Source organism: Zingiber officinale, chromosome 8A (genome assembly GCF_018446385.1).
Source record: "Zingiber officinale cultivar Zhangliang chromosome 8A, Zo_v1.1, whole genome shotgun sequence".
Lineage (NCBI taxonomy): Eukaryota > Viridiplantae > Streptophyta > Magnoliopsida > Zingiberales > Zingiberaceae > Zingiber > Zingiber officinale.
In genome coordinates, this window is record NC_056000.1 from 100451745 (window position 1) to 100468772 (window position 17028).

A 17028-nucleotide genomic window follows, 5' to 3' on the forward strand; every position below is an offset into this window, starting at 1 on the left:
GTCAACCACATCAAGTGAGTCTTGGATTATTGATTCTGGTGCTTCTAAGCATATGTCTAGTACTCGTACTATTTTTTGTTCATACAGTCAATATTCTGATACTCATACTATTACTTTGGCAGATGGATCTATTTCAACAGTAGTAGGAATTGGAACTGTGACTCTTAGTCCCAATCTTTTACTACATAAAGTTTTATTTGTTCCCAAGTTGTCATATAACTCACTCTCAATTAACAAACTAACTCGGGATTCAAATTGTGTGGCTAATTTTTCCAAAAACTCGTGTCTTTTTCAGGATCGGAACTCGAGGAGGACGATTGGGTGTGTTGTTGAGGTGGCTGGACTGTACTACTTTCTATGTGCTAACTCTCAGGCTTGTTGTTGTCAAGTTGTTCGTAGTTCAGTCTGTTCTTACTGCCACCACCAAATAAAGCTACTCCATCACCGCCTTGGCCATCCTAGCTTCTCTTATGTGTCGCTTATTTCCTTCGTTGTTCCTTCCTTCGGATCACTTTGTGTGTGAAATCTGTCAATTAGCTAAACACACTAGGGTTCCTTTTTCAATTCATTCATATCATGCTTCGAAACCTTTTTCCCTTGTTCATAGTGACCTATGTGGTCCTTCACGAATCTCTTTAATTTCAAATAAAAGGTGGTTTATTTCCTTTATTGGTGATCATTCTCGGGTTTGTTGGATATTTCTTTTAAGTGAAAAATCTGAAGTTGCGCATATATTTGAGCAATTTTATAACATGATTCTCACGCAATTTAGCTCTCATATCCAAATTCTTCGAACTGATAATAGAACCAAATGTTTTAATTCCTCACTAAATGATTTTTCTTCAAAAAGGGGTATTATTCATCAAAGCTCCTGTGTCAATACACCACAACAAAATGGTATATCCGAAAAAAAAAAAATCATCATCTTCTAGAAGTTGCTCGCACACTATTTTTTACTAACAATCTACCTAAACATTTTTTGGGACGTTATTTTAACTGCTAGCTATTTGATAAATCGGTTACCATCTCGGGTGTTAAAATTTAAAACCCCAATTTCCATTCTTCAAGAATGTTTTCCAAAATCTCATATCTTTTCTGATCTTCCTTTACGCATATTTGGATGTTTGGTTTTCGTTCATATTCATAATCATCTGAGATCTAAGTTAGATCCTAGAAATCACAAGTGTGTTTTTGTTGGGTACTCTTCCACCAAAAAGGATTATAGATGTTATTCTCCTTCAAAGAGAAAATATTTTATCTCTAGAAACGTCAACTTTTTTGAACATCAACCCTTTAATTCGAAGCCTTCTACCCAAGGGGAGTCTCTGATTAAAAATTTGGCCCTACCGCATATTTCTCTAAATAATTGGGAATATTTTTGGAAAACAAATCCACCTCCTAATCGAGCTCGGGGGAGATCTTAACTCTACAAAATCAAGAACCTATCTTACTTCCACAAGACCCAGAAATTTAAAATCAAGAACCTATCTTACTTCCATAAGACCCAAAAATTCAAAATCAGGCGCCTATCTTACTTCCACAAGACCTATAAATTCAAAATTACCCTCCTTTTGCAGATCCAAAAATTTCAAGTCAGAAAAATACACAATCACCTCAAATATCTCCCTGTATCACTCCAATATCCAAAATTTCCAGACCCATTGAATTTTCGCCAATGACTTACAGCAGAAGAAAGCGCGTAGAAGTCAAGTCTGATCTGATATCTCTAGCGCCTCACTTGTTGGCTCAAGTTTTGATCCTGATGATACTAAGCTGCCACAATTGGATATGCCAATCGCACTTCGTAAAGGTACTTGTTTGTGTACTCAATATCCTATCTTAGATTTTTTTTTAGGATACTCTCATCTATCTAGACATATGCATGCTTTGGTAACAAATCTCTCAAAAACAACAGTACAAGCCAATATTGACGAGGCTCTTAAATACAAAAATTGGCGTACAACGGTCTATGAAGAGATCAAAGCCTTAGAAAACAAATATACATGGGACATAGTCAATCGACTAGTAGGAAAGAACCTGGCTAGCTGTAGGTGGGTCTTCAGAATTAAGTGCGAAAGTGATGGTTCAATTGAAAGATAGTGGCCACGAGGTATACTCAAACCTACGAAATTGACCACCAAGAGACTTACTCCTATGGAAAATATCAACACTATTGTGTTGCTATCTCTTGCAGCAAACTTAGATTGGCCACTTACCAACTAGATGTCAATGACTTTCTTAACGGTGATATAGCAAAAGAGGTGTACATGGATCTGCCACTTGGGTTCAACAAGAATAAAGAAGCCTCGGTTTGTCCTCTAAAGAAGGCTCTCTACGGTCTAAAGCAATCTCCTAAGGCTTGGTGTGACAGGTCTGCTAAGAAGGTTCAGCAGCTTGATTACAAGCAAGCTCACACCGACCATACTCTATTGCACCATAGAATAAAGGGAAAGATTGCCATACTGATTGTTTATTTACACGACATTATAATCATCGATAATAACCTTGAAGAGATAGAAAGGATCAAGAAACATCTTGCAACAACATTTGAAATGAAGGATCTTGGGAAACTTCGATTTTTCCTTGGAATGGAAGTTGCTCAAAGCAAAGAATATTTGTCTCACAACGAAAATATATTCTCGGCTTGCTAAGAGACACCGGGTTAATGGGATGTAAACCTGTTAATACTCCCATGGATCCAAATGTAAAACTTGAGACTCACCCAAAAGATTTACAAGTAGACCGAGGCATGTTTCAATGACTTGTTGGCAGATTGATTTATCTTGTGCACACCAGACCTGACATCGCATTTCCAATGAGTTGTATTAGCCAATTTATGTACTCACCATATCAATGTCACTTGAATGCTGCAAACAGAATTTTGAAGTATCTAAAGGGAACTCATAGCAAAGGGTTTGTGTTTAGAAAAAATGTCACAAGAAATATTGAAGTACTTATTGATGCTAATCGGGCAAGGTGTCTGAATGATTGGAGATCCTCTTCGAGTTATTATTCTTTTGTGTTCGAAAATCTAGTCACTTGGCGAAGTAGGAAGCAGTCTGTTATAGCAAGAAGTAGTGCCAAATCTGAGCTTCATTCCACTGCTCTTGGTATATGTGAAGCCCTTTGGCTGAAACAATTCCTTGAAGAACTACATATACCGAAGCAAAGTTCCATAATTATTTGGTGCGATAACAAAACTGTGGTCTCAATTTCACACAACCCCGTTCATCATAATAGAACGAAGCATGTTGAGATTGACCGACATTTCATTAAGGAGAAGATTGATGAAGGCATTATCAAAGTCTCCTGCGTACCTTCCACATAGCAGGCTGCAGACATTCTTACAAAGGCTCTCTTTAAGCCTATGTTTGACCGGTTAATAGACAAACTTGGGATGTATAACATATACCATCCAGCTTGTAGGGAGTGTAGAATATCTTATCCTATCTTCTTATTTTATCTCCTATTATATCTTTAGCTTATCTTCCTATTTCATCTCCTATTTTATCTCTAGCTTATCTTTATCTCTTGTAAACATATAACTATAAATATATGTTCCTGTAATTCATTAGATAATAAGATATATAGTTTAGTTCTGAGTTTCATCCTATTTTTAGTGCTTTTACAAACCAATCAATTAACTTCATGTTCACATCACCTAGACTCCCCAATCTTTATAATAGATCGTCTCTCATATGTGATAACCTCTTAATCAATGGAGAATCTAATGCCTTACTGCACCATTGCCAAAAATCTGCACCGTAGTGGTGTTGCACCCATCTTACCCATAATGAGTCTATCTTACTTTCGATGTTCCATAGCGTCCGACACGATAATGCATTGTTCCAAGCATGTAGATCCCAAAGCCCATAGTCGCCTTCATCTTTCAATAGACATATTGTCGCCCAAGAGATCGATGGATGTTTGATGGACCACATGAAAGACCAGTAAAGACCATATAAATTATCAATCACTACTCTTATTATTTCATCCTTAAACGAACTATTTACAACAATAACTATCTCAATTTCTTATTTTACTCTTTACTATGTACCATGGCTTAAAATGTGAGTTCTCTATCATCTTTACCTTCTACCCATTTTGTCTCTTATAAATACAAAATATTAATCATTCTCTTAATCATCATATCTACTATCTCCTTCTTTACTAGTGACCGTTCATATGTTTTATGTTCCAAAACTAAGACTATCGGTATTCCTATAATATTTATTTTTATCCAACCTATAATATAGCAGTCCTTGTCAAGACATTGCAATCAGACCCTACCATCCATTCTTTCTTGGGAAGGACTTAACATTAGCATAATAATTTGATGGATCTTTTCATAGAACATTCACCTAACTTTGGCTAGCAACCTTTTTTCATCCAGACTTGAGACCAGCATTGGCAGTTTCTAAATTGTTCCTTTACTATATAAAATATTGAGTAATTAATGTTTAGTTAATTGTTAGAATTAACTTCAAGTTAATAAATTTTAAAGTACAACATAACATTTGATTTAGCTCCATAAAAATAAGAAAAGTTTTAGCAATTGTAAGCTTTGATATATCCAAAAGCTTAGTTAATTACTAACTTACATTCAAAAGGTGGATACAAATGAAAGTGGCATAAGTTTGAAACTAATATATTTATTGGGATATATAGGCAGCATTAGCATTATAGGAGCAAACATAGTTACAGAATTTTAAAGGATTATTAATATATAAGAATAAATAGTACTAGTTGACTTATCGGCAATTAGCATGTTGCAAGCTTATTTAGTGTTATTATTGGTGTTTCTATTGAGTGTCTTCCCACTCAACTATGTAAGAGCCTTGAAATAATTATTTGACCTTAATGTTACAAGAGGCAAATGTGGCATATATTAATTACCAAATGACCAAAAAAAGCATGGAATTTATGTATTATGTGAGTTATGAGTCATTTTTTAGGTAGGCTAGAATAACAACTCTTACAAATACTTGGAATATGCTGCAACATTTAGTCCTTGTTCTAGAGCCAATTATTTATTTATTAGTAGTTAGATCTCTACTAAGTAAAAAAGGGAAAGAGAGGAAGAACCTTTGTGAACCAAGTTCAATATTTGATATAGAGAGTTTATCTAAGTCACTAAATGTCAAGTCTTTGTTCTTCTCTAGTGTTCCACCAGTCCAATTGACAGGAACCAAGATACCAAAAGCAAGAACAGTTATAGGCGCAAATATTTTCAACCTGCAGAAGAATAAAACTATAGATAAATATTGGTGAGAAGCCATAAAAGAGGATATGTTGTAGTTAAATAAGAAAAAGAATTCTAACTTTAACATAATAGCTAGAGCAACATAAAATCCTAAATTAAAATGCACTAGAAAGCAACATATTGTTAGAGTTTTATGTGACTAGAGATATTAGTTATATGTGTTTTAGGATTAATTTCACATCCAGTATTATGGCTGTAGAGTACCATGTTGAGGCTGATATGTAAAAGGTAATATAGCAGGTAATAGGTGTCTCTTATTAAATAATATAAAATCTCCTCTTGCTCAATTTAGTATCTAATAGAGGCATTAGATTAATAGGGCTATTGCTCTAAGTTGTCACATTAGTTTTAGATTTAATTTGACCATGAGCCTGCGAATAGCCATGTAACAATTACCTCATTAAAAAAGTAAACATTTCTTCTTTTTTTTTCAAATTCTAGATGATATCATAGCCTTTTCTAAAGTTAGAATTTTCCAAAGAGATATTCCCCTATGGGGGAAGGCTGATAGTCACTCCCTTATCTCTCCATCCTTTATCTTCTTCTTCTCTCTCTCTCTCTACGACACAAGTTTAACACAACCCAGATGTGTGAATTCATTGGACCAATAGACTTCCCTCCTAGTCTATGATATTTATCCATCTTGAACATCATACATGGGCCTTTAAAGGCTTTGCTTATGCCCCCAGGGCGTAACACAGACGGTGGGCGCATGGCATCTCTGGTGTAATGGCCAGGGTCAATTCTCAGGAACTGACGACCTGGGGTTTATCCCACCATGCGTCTGACGCCTGTGTACCTGCATGTACCTCCCTCCATATCCGTGGAGCCGGCACTAAGGGGGTCGTTAATGTAGCAGATCTACATTTTTTTTGAAGGCTTTGCCTATTCTAGATCAATCTTCTCTCCCATGGACCTTCCCTTATGCATATGAGTAGCAGAAAAAGAAAGCAATCTCCATTCAAGATTCCATCCATGCAACCGGCTACCAATACCCTTTGTACATAATTGCTTGCTACCTCCACCTAAGTGAGCATGTCTCATCCGATGCTTGCGCCTCCACTACATATGGAAGCTATCACAGAGCCCTCCTACTCCTAATAGAAACTAGGAGATCCAACCTCGCCTTTATTTTATCCTTCCTTGTCATGTGAGGTGCTCGTCTTTGGATGCTCTCAAACATGTGAAGATCATGCAAGATCAAAAGATAACAACTCTCCATTTGAAGATCTAAAAGCAATACCAAAACCATTCAAATGGGAGTAGCTATGTTCGCATCAATTGTAGCTTCAACCTGTTAATTTTGTTGTTGTCATTCTTTTCCAGCATCGCTAGCTAATCGAAGAGCTCTTCCACCTATTGTAGTCTATTGGATGTTATTCCAACTAATTGCATCTTGTATCAGTAGGTTCATCTTCCCTTCCCTTTGGAATGAGTGAAACAGTTAAAGGAATTTGTTGAAGGGAGTAAGGAGTTTATGCACGAGAACATAGTAGGATAATTTGTGGGCAAAATCTATACGGGTGGAGTGGACAAATCTTTGCCAATGTTGTTATAATCCTTATTTGAGGATTCTTGCAGTGTTTACAAGCTATTGCATTGAGGCATGATGAAATGGGTATGTTAGGGAAGGATGGTATGCACTAAGAGGTGAAGCCGAGATCTGAGTTGTGCGAGCTTAAAAAGGAAGATTTGGGTAATGATTGGTGTGTGAGTTATGGAAATAAGAAGATGATGGTTCTATGTTGCCAATGAGTCACCAAGAGTTGCTAGTCTTATGGCTGTATCTTGGTTGTTGAGTTGAGGGATTATATTGGCTTAAGGTAGCTTGAGTGAGGATAGGAGTTGAGTTATACCTACTGATTCTTATGGAGAACCCCAATACCCTGTTGACTCTTTTGCTTGCCTTAATTTTACTGTTTTTGGTAGTTTTCCTTTGTTCATACATCATATTAGTTGTTATGCATGTGGATTACATTCAAATTACATGTGTTGTTTAACATGATAGTCTTATATGTTGATATCATTCTGTGTGCCTTTTATGTAAGTAATTAGGATAAGTAGTTCTGAAGTATAACATGATTTAGTGATGGTACGCACTGAGAATTGCAAATAATAAGAATCCTTTTGTAACACCCCAAAATTTAAAAGTCCCCGTAAACCACATGCATAAAAATATTAAATATGCTAAATTGATTTAATTAAATGATTTTAATAAATGATGATATTTGAAAATGATTATATGATTAATTGTGTAATTCTGCATGATTTCAAAGTCGAGGATTTTCAGGCGAATATTCGATGCTTGGCCGAGGAAAGAAGATCAGGGATGATTAAGATAAAAATATATATTTTTAAAATATTTCTTTTTTAGGACCGAGAATATGATTAATTAAGTTTGAAACTTTCTAAAATTTATAGATTTTATATATATTTACAAACCACGAGTTTTTGAGTTTGAGAAGCCGAATTTTGATAAAATAGAGGACTTTAACTTTTTAATTACCCATAATTTCGAAATTTATATATATTAAACATATATCATATTAAAAATGGGCCTAATTAACTTAAGTTTACATGGGTTAGTGGGTCTAGACTTGCATTAAACATAAAAGACATAAACCCTAACTTAGATGACGATATTTTTGGAAAAAAAAAATAGAAAAGAGAATCTAGGGTTCTTAAAGGGAGGCAACAGTCATGACCCTTGCTGCAGATTTCAAAGGGAAAAATCATATGCGTTGAGAGGAGAAAGTAAAGCCAAGTCGATCCCTGTTCATCCTCTTCGTCTCATCGCGCCAGTATTCGAATTTCGAACATTTTAAACCGAAAGGCACATTTTAAACCCTTCTTTTTGCACCATTCAAATCATAGTATGTATGTTTATCGTGTTTATGCATGAAAATATGTGGAATCACATTTTTGTTGAATAAAAATTATGTTTCTTGAAGTTCTTTCTTGAAAGATTCTTGAGTTTTCTTGATTGTTTGATGAAGTTTATAATTGCATGGGACGTTGCTGCCATTAGAGGAGTTCAGGACTAAGAGGAGCCATGGACACTAGGGCTCAGCCAAGGACTATTTCGATCCAGGTGGGTTGCAGCAGCTTGGGACTGGATTCCTAGTGTCTGAATCATTCTTAGGATGTTAGTAAAGGTCTGGTTGTGTCTTAGTTCAAGTCAGGGAAAAAGTTATTAAAGTTTGAGTCAGTAAGAGTCTAAAACGAGTAAGTTGCGAAGTGACTAAGTAAAGTTATGTCGTGAGGAAAGGTTAGAAGTCATGGCGATGTCCTGAGTAACCATAATAAGTGTTTGAAAGGTTATATGAAAAGTTTTAAAAGTTTCAAAGCCATGTGTTAACGGTATGAAATGTACCGATGCATGCTTATTTTATGTAAATGATGAAAAAGGTAATTTCTTTTTAGAAAGGAAAGGAAAAATATTTTTTGAGGAATGTGATTGACTGTGACAAAGGGGATGTGTGAGGAATCCGTCGAAAATTGAGCGGTGAACTTATAAAAAATGATTAATGGGAATATCGAGAGGGAAAATGCCCCAAAGAGAGTCCGATTATGGGAAAAGGCCCCAGAGGGGCCAGTATTGGATTATCATATATAGCCCAAGGGATGCAACGAAGTGATCGCTGAACTCAAATGACCTTACAAAATGATTAATGGGAATACCGCGAGGGAAAAGGTCCCAGAGGGAGCTTGGTTACGGGAAAAGGCCTTAGAGAGAGCCTAGTATCAAATTCTCGTATATAGGCCAAAGGAATGCAACGAAGGGGGGTCTCTAAACTCCGTCGCTTGGTACCATGGTTTATAGATCGATCAATTGAATAGAGGATAGAGGAGTCACTTTCAATGATCAAACTTCACCTAAAATGTCTAGGATTAATGATGAGAAAAAAGTATATGATGCTTAAAATATTTTAAATATTTATGTGAATGTAAATGCAAATGATTTAAAAGTTAAATGTATTTTTATTAAAAGTATTTTTAAATGCATGTGATTGTATATTTATGTATTTGCTATTAGGGTTGGAATATGCTAAGTCATTAGACTCACTAGGGTTGAATGGTTACAATAGAGGCAGGAGGCTCTAACTCTTGATTAGACCAAGCATGATAGTACACTCCCGAGGACCTTGCATTTCCACAAAACTATGTTAAATGAATTGTTTTTTGAGGATTTTTAAATTGAGAGAGTTGAATATTCTTGAAAGTTAAAATGTTGAATTTTTATTTAAAGATTTGATTTTGAATGGTTTTAGATAGTTTGTTTAGACTAATGTTTGTGTGACTGACAAATTTGGGTTTTAATACAGTTGAGATTTTATTTCAAAAATATTAGTAAAATAGTTTTTAAATATTGATTTTATAAGTATAGGTTGCAGCCATATAAATTATAAAAAAAATCGAGTATAATTTAAATAAAGTGAGAGTTAGGGTCGTTTCACCTTTACCTTGTCCTATTGCTTATGTAATTGAAGTTATAGTTTGTTCAATACTAATGCTTCTCTCAATGTCTAAGAACTTAGTTGTGGATGTTTTTAAGCTGTCTGGATTTTACTTAATAAATTTGTCATGGTGTGATTTAGTAAATGTGGTTGTGAATATTAACATATTTCTTGTGATGGAGGGTAAACTGATAATGGATCACAAACCTGGAAAGCTAACTGACACTTTAAAAGTTAAAAATATAGTTATCACTTATGGATTATTTTACAGCTATCATTTCAGCAAGAGATAATTGAAACAATGTGACTTTTGGACTCACCCAAGAAGATATATCCGGACATATACAGAAGAATCAAGGCCTGCATGGTCGATTAATTCAGGTTCTGGCATTCTTAATGCAGCAGGCATCCAATTCAAAAATCTCAAATATGTTCTGCAGTCCAAGTTGACAAACTTTCTCATAATGTTCCCTGAATGGGTTGGGCTGCTTCTTATTCCCTTCAAGTACCACTTCGGAAAATACACTCTATCATTGAATGGTTGAAGCCGAAGCATAGCAAAAACCATCAAAAATATAAGAGCTGTTATAATGTTCACAGCAGCAGACATTCCAATATCCTGAAGAGACGCCATGTTTTAACAGAATCAAGTGATCCCTGGAAATGCAGGAGAAAGAAAACAAATAATTGTCTTGTAAAAGAGATAAAGTCTTCAGCACTACCAACATATATACTCTTCTCGACAACACAGATACTCCCTAGGCTATTAAAGCATAACTAGAAATCAGAGGAGGCAAACTGCCATTCAATTTAGAAATGAAGAAATTACTAGATTCATAAATTCTCACCCAAATTTTACTTACTAGACTTGGCATGTATAACAAGATTTAAAAAATATTGAACTTACGTGTAGAAAAACTTAAACAACATTATACAACATTTAAAAAAATGCAATGTCAAGTTAAACACAAAATTATTAAACCTAAAACTATAAAAAGTAAAAGCCTAGTCATCTAATCTTCAATCTCTTGAGAATGAATCATGTCAGTTGAGTAAATATACTAGGTCATCTTTGCCTAGGAGTGTTCATAAATGTACTTCTATATCTTTAGTTCATTCACATTATTTCAGATCCAAGTAGCGTTAGTTCTATTTTGGTTTTAGATATTTTGTTATTTTCATTAAAGATATATCTGAATGATTTAGTGTTTTCTGATCAAATAATATTCTAAACTATTCTCCTTTTTTTCCTTTTATACTAAAATCAAAAAACCAATTTGACATTCTATCAACACTCAACATAATAATTCTAGGAAATACTTATTTCACCCTTTTCAGTCATTTCCAATGAGTCGTGATTTTTTTATTAGTTCACCTGTCAACATATTTGAATGATTTGGTGTCTTCTAATTAAATAATATTCTAAACTTTTTTCCTTTTTTCCCTTTTATACTAAAATTAGAAACCAATTTTACATTCTATCAATGCTCTACGCTATGATAATTCTAGGAAATACTTATCTCACCCTTTAGTCATTTCCAATGAGTCATGGTTATTTTTTATTAGTCCACATATCTTTATACCAAAAAAAAAAAAAATCCAACATCATATTGACATTTCTCGGACATTTTTTTTTATATTCCACGTATCCAACTCTTCAAGAAGACTAATTATAGAGGTGACTGAATCGGCCCCACGAAAGTTTCCCACCAGCCAGGTTAAATCGAGAAACGCTCGCGGAACGGCCAACGTTCTTAGATTTGTAGTCCCACTAGATGAAAATCCATATAGTGCACCGCAACTGGGATTCAAACTTTAGATATCTGATTAATCGCTTGGAGGACCTAACCACTGCATTGTAGCCCCGAGGATAGAGACTTCTCGAGCATTACTTCTACACATGTATGCTCCCTTTTCTTTTTGGGGAGATTGGGATAATGTTATTCTCACTACATGTTATCTCATCGATTGTATGTCATCTTCTACAACAACAACAAAACCTTATTCCACTAGGTGAGGTCGGCTATACGGATCCTTTTACGTCATTCGGCTTTATCCCCTACTATATCATCATCTATACTTAAATAAATTTTATCTTGTTTTATTATTACTAACCAAGTTGTTTTTATCTTCCTCTTCCTTGTTTCATGTCTGTGTTTGTCATAGTTTCACATCCCTAACTAGAGTATTTAGGTCGTCTAAGTAGATATCCGTACCATTTTAAACATGTGTCACGAAGTTTTCCTCAATAGATGCAACCCTCATCTCTCTAATGCTCTTATTTATTATCCGGTCTATCCTCGTATGTCCATACATACATCATTACACCCTTATTTCTGCAACTCTCACATGTGCTCGAGTCATATCCCAACATTCAACTTCATATAACATAGTAGGTCTAACTGCGATTTTATAGAACTTTCCTTCAAATTTTAGAGGTATTTTACGATCACATAACACTCAGCACTCTCCTCCATTTCAACCATCCTGCTTGTATTCCAAGTAAGACATCTCTCTCAATCCCTCCATCATTTTTAAAAAATAATCTTGAATATTTAAAGTTGTTCAGGCAACTTATCATCTCATATCTTAACAATTGTCTTATTACGTCTAATATTGCTAAACTTAGATTTCATATATTCTGTCTTTATTCTACTAAGACAAGAATATTTCCCTTCTAGTATTTCCCGCCCAGATTTTAGTTTAACATTTACACCTTCACGTGTTTCATCTACCAAAACAATATCATCTGCAAACAACATGCACCACGGTACTGTGTCTTGAATGTGTGCAATGAATTCGTTTATAATTAGGGACTTATAGCTGATCCTTGATGTAACCCTCTCTTTATTGGAAAGTTTCAGTTACTCCGCCTGAAGTTTTTACTATGATCATTACATCCTCATACATATCCTTAATTAGTTCAATATATGTTACGTTAACACATCTCTTTTCTATAATTCTCCATATAATTTCTCTTAAAACTCTATTATAAACTTTTCTAAGTTAATGAATACCATGTGTAGATCTTGTTTTTGTTTTCGATATTTTTCAATTAGTTGTCTAAGAAGATGTATAGCTTATATTGTCGACCTTCCAAGCATAAACCCAAATTGATTTTCAGTCACCGGGTCCCCTTCCTTAATCTTTTTTCTATTACTCTTTTACAAAGTTTCATAGTATGACTTATAAATTTAATACCCCTATAGTTTGTACAATTTTGTATATGTTCTCATATAAGAAACTAGAATACTTACCCTCTATTGATAAGGTTTTTTTTTCATTTTCAATATTATATTAAATAATTTTATAAGTCATTCAATACATTATATTGAAAATTATTTAACATGAAAATAATCAATTGTGATAACCTGAAAAGTGACTTAAGAATAAATTTAGAAACTTTAGAATCATTAACAAGTCTAACAAAAAATTATAAGATTATATATATATAATTATATATAAAATATTTGGATTTTTAAGATCCGAACATGTTGCATAACTTTAAGCAATATCCTTTCAAGTTGATGGAATTGTTGTATTTTACATGATTAAGATTTAAGACTACTAAAATCAATAAATAAAATAATATAAATCAGTAAAACAAAATTATCATAATATAAATCTAATTTATATGAATTAATAAAATATATTTAAAAAATAATTTTACATATAAAATTATGAATATAAATATGATTTATATGAATTAATAATATTTATTAGAATTTTTAAAATTTTAAATATAAAATTATCAGAATATAAATTAATTAATAGTATTTATTAGAATTTTTTATATTTTAAATATAAAATTATCAGAATATAAATTAATTAATAGTATTTATTAGAATTTTTTATATTTTAAATATAAAATTATGAATATAAACTTAATTTATATGGATTAATAAAATTTATTAGAATTTTTTATATTTTAAATATAAAATTATGAATATAAACTTAATTTATATGGATTAATAAAATTTATTAGAATTTTTTAAATTTTAAGTATAAAATTATTAGAATATAAATATGATTTATATGTATTAATAATATTTATTAGAATTGTTTTAATTTTAAATATAAAAATATGAATATAAACCTACTTTATATGAATTAATAAAATTTATTAGAATTTTTTTACTTTTATAAAAAAAAATAATTTTAAGTATATTTTTATATATTTTACTGAGATAATTTAATTAGGATTTATAAAAGTCTATTCGAACTATCTCATTTAAGTGAAGAATTGTTTAAATTAAATAAATTGAAAAAACATCGGCAATGTCGCTGGCATCGCGGGAGACCTTCGACACCGTTAAAAGCATCCCGCGACGCTAGCATCGGACGCATCCCATGACGCTGGCACCTGACGCATCTTGCGACATCGAAAGCGTCATGGGAGGCCAAAAAAATGAATTGCATAAAATAAATTAACAAAAAAATTCTTATCGATCGGGCAAAAGCTTCCAGAGGTGAGAGGTATTTGAACCAGCGATGAGAAATAGATTAATTAACTTATGATAGGATTTAGTGTTTTAAACAAAAAAAAAAAAGGAAATTTCAGTGGTTCACGCAAAAGCGAAGGAGCGCCGAATCCGCCTAGCGACGCATAGGCCGCCAAGCAACTAGGCCGCCTAGGCTGGGCACCCAACACCTTTTTGGTGCGGTTGGCGGTTGCCTAATGCCTAGGTGGCCGCCTAGCCCAAAAATTAGAACACTATATTGTATGGAGATAAATTAAAAAAATAACAAATATTATCTCAATTTTAGTTTGCCAAGGTGTATCCAATGTTGACATGATATGATACTCTTTGACATGATTAACACGATGACATAGGAGATATTGGTTCAATGCAAAGATTGATTTTTGGTAATCTACAGGAACAATATGCGACGACGGTTTTGCTCGGCATGATATGAGACTACAAACCATGATTTTGAATTCTAGTCAAGTATGTTCTAAATAATTTATTACTTCTATTAATGACTATTAAGAGTGACTTGGGATTTTATTAATTAAAAAATATTCTAAAAATTACTCTTTTTTTCTTGCTTTTATATTAAGATAGTGTTAGTTAGAGCCCTAGAGTCAATCATGTGATGATTGTTGTATGGACTTGATGTATCATATTCCTATATGTTTATAAAGGCATTTCTTTATGGTTATTATACTTACTTGTATTGGTGACAAATAACTAAGTATAATATCGTCCTTGAGTAGAAGGTTCTTATCTATATCAATCGATTGGTTGAATCGATAGTGAGATGATATAGAGAACACTACTCTTAATCATTCCTAGTCAAGTATTAACATTCAAGGACAATGTTAATGCGCTAAGACTAGCATGTAAGTCAACTCGATGACTTGATCTCACAAGTCATGGATATAGAGATATCAAGTTGACACATGGGTATGCATTGGAGAATGTATACTGAATGACCCGCCATGAGAAAGTATCATGGATCATTATATGAGTGGCATATACTTTCTCATGTGACTATTAGTATAACTATTAGTCCTTGGACCTGAAGTCACCATAGTTCCCTACATAAGGCTTCGTCAAACGTCAAACGTCACCCGTAACTGGGTGGACTATAAAGGCGATTACGGTATGTAACAAATTATGCGGAGGGATGTGAGTGATGTAGATGGGATCTATCCCTCCTATATGACGGGAGAGGCATCATGATTCTTGATAGAGTTAGACCACTAAGTGCATGGTCATGCCCAAGTGAGTCAATATGAGATATTGAGCTCATTTGATTAGAGTGAGTCTACTTGGAGTTCAAGATATAGATTGATTAGAGGATGACACGGTCTATGCCTCAATTGATCAATCTAGATGTCAAGGATAGAAGGACATTGTCATATATTATGAGAGTCACAATTAGTAGTCACAAGGTGATGTTGGATCTCAACATTCTTGTAACTTGGTTAGTAATGATGTGTTGCTAGATACCGCTCATTACTTATGTTTCTAAATGGGTTTAGGAACATTGTCAACGCTACAAGAACCTATAGGGTCACACACAAAGGGCAATTAGATAGAGATTAGGTTCATTTGATGAACCTAGAGGATTAGGTTCATGTGATGAACCAAATTGGATTAAGAGTAATACAAATTAAACTAATTGAGTTGGACTCAATTTGATTCATGTGTCCAATGAGTATAATTTAGATTATGATTCATTGAGTCAATTTAATTCAATGAATAGAGATTCATTAAATCAAAATTGACTTGAATCAAAGGTTGGATTTGTTCAACCATGGGAGATAAGAGGTCAAGTTTGACTTGACTTGAGAGGGAAGATGAAGGGTCAAGTTTGACTTGTTCATTTGCCACCTCATTTATGACATGGCATGAGGTCGACCAATGATGGTGTTCCACATCATCAAAGCTAGCTCAAGTGTGTGCCACCTCATGAGGAAAACCAAGAGCCATGACTCTTGGTCTTCCATGAGTGGTCGGCCACTTAAAGAGGAGAGGAGTTACAAGTGTGTGAATAATATTTTTTTTTTAGTGTGCTCATTCAAGTGATCTTCCTCCTCCTCTCTTCCTCCCTCTCCCTCTCATCCTTGCCGTGACTTCTAAGGGTGCTAGCACACTCTTAGTTTGTTCTCTCCATCTCTTGTTCGTGTGGATACTTCTAGAGGTGTGTCCGCTTGAACACACTTGAGATTCGAAGAACCTTGGACGAGCGGGATTTGCGAAGGGCTTCGCTTCAAAGGTATATCCCTTGACATGTAGATCTAAAGTAGATCTAGAGTAGAAAAACTAAGTACATGAAAAATTTTATATTCGCACGGATCCAATGGCTAAGAACTTCGGGGTTTCCGCAACGCAAAAAGCGATTTTTGCGACTCGAAAGTTTTAACAGATAGGAAACCAATTTAGTTTATTTATTAAGATGTTATGAAATATTCAATCCCACCTAATGGGATAAGGCTTGGTTGTTGCTGTATTAAGATGTTATGAAATAATTTTTTCTTGCTTTTATACTAATATGTTTTTTGCCACTCTCAATGCTTTATCTCTAGGCAATGCATTTTTATTAATCATCTGGTTTTCGTTCACCCAACAAAATAGTGTAGCTGAAAGGAAGAATCACCACATGATTGGGCTTACTCATAAGATTTTCATTTATAAGGAGTTTCACTTGAGTATGATGTTGTTCTTACCATATGTTATGTTATCTTATCAACAATGTCTTCAAATATTCACCATAGTTAGGGCTAATTTACTATAATTTTGAATGAACTTGTATTTTCCATCTTTTATCAACCATAATCAAGATAATTTCACTTGGAAG

At 33.8% G+C, this 17028-nt stretch overlaps 1 protein-coding gene across 1 annotated transcript in view; it reads right to left on the reverse strand.

The window, feature by feature from the left end:
* Positions 1–10369, reverse strand: part of LOC122009878 (CSC1-like protein At4g02900) — a 48953-nt gene extending 38584 nt beyond the window's left edge. The window contains exons 1-2 of the mRNA XM_042566188.1: positions 10041–10369; positions 5086–5235 (exon numbers count right to left, since the gene is read on the reverse strand). Coding sequence (XP_042422122.1) covers positions 5086–5235; positions 10041–10354 — 464 coding nt within the window. The 5' untranslated portion in view covers positions 10355–10369. The remainder of the gene's footprint in view (positions 1–5085; positions 5236–10040) is intronic.
* Positions 10370–17028: the final 6659 nt, after the last annotated feature.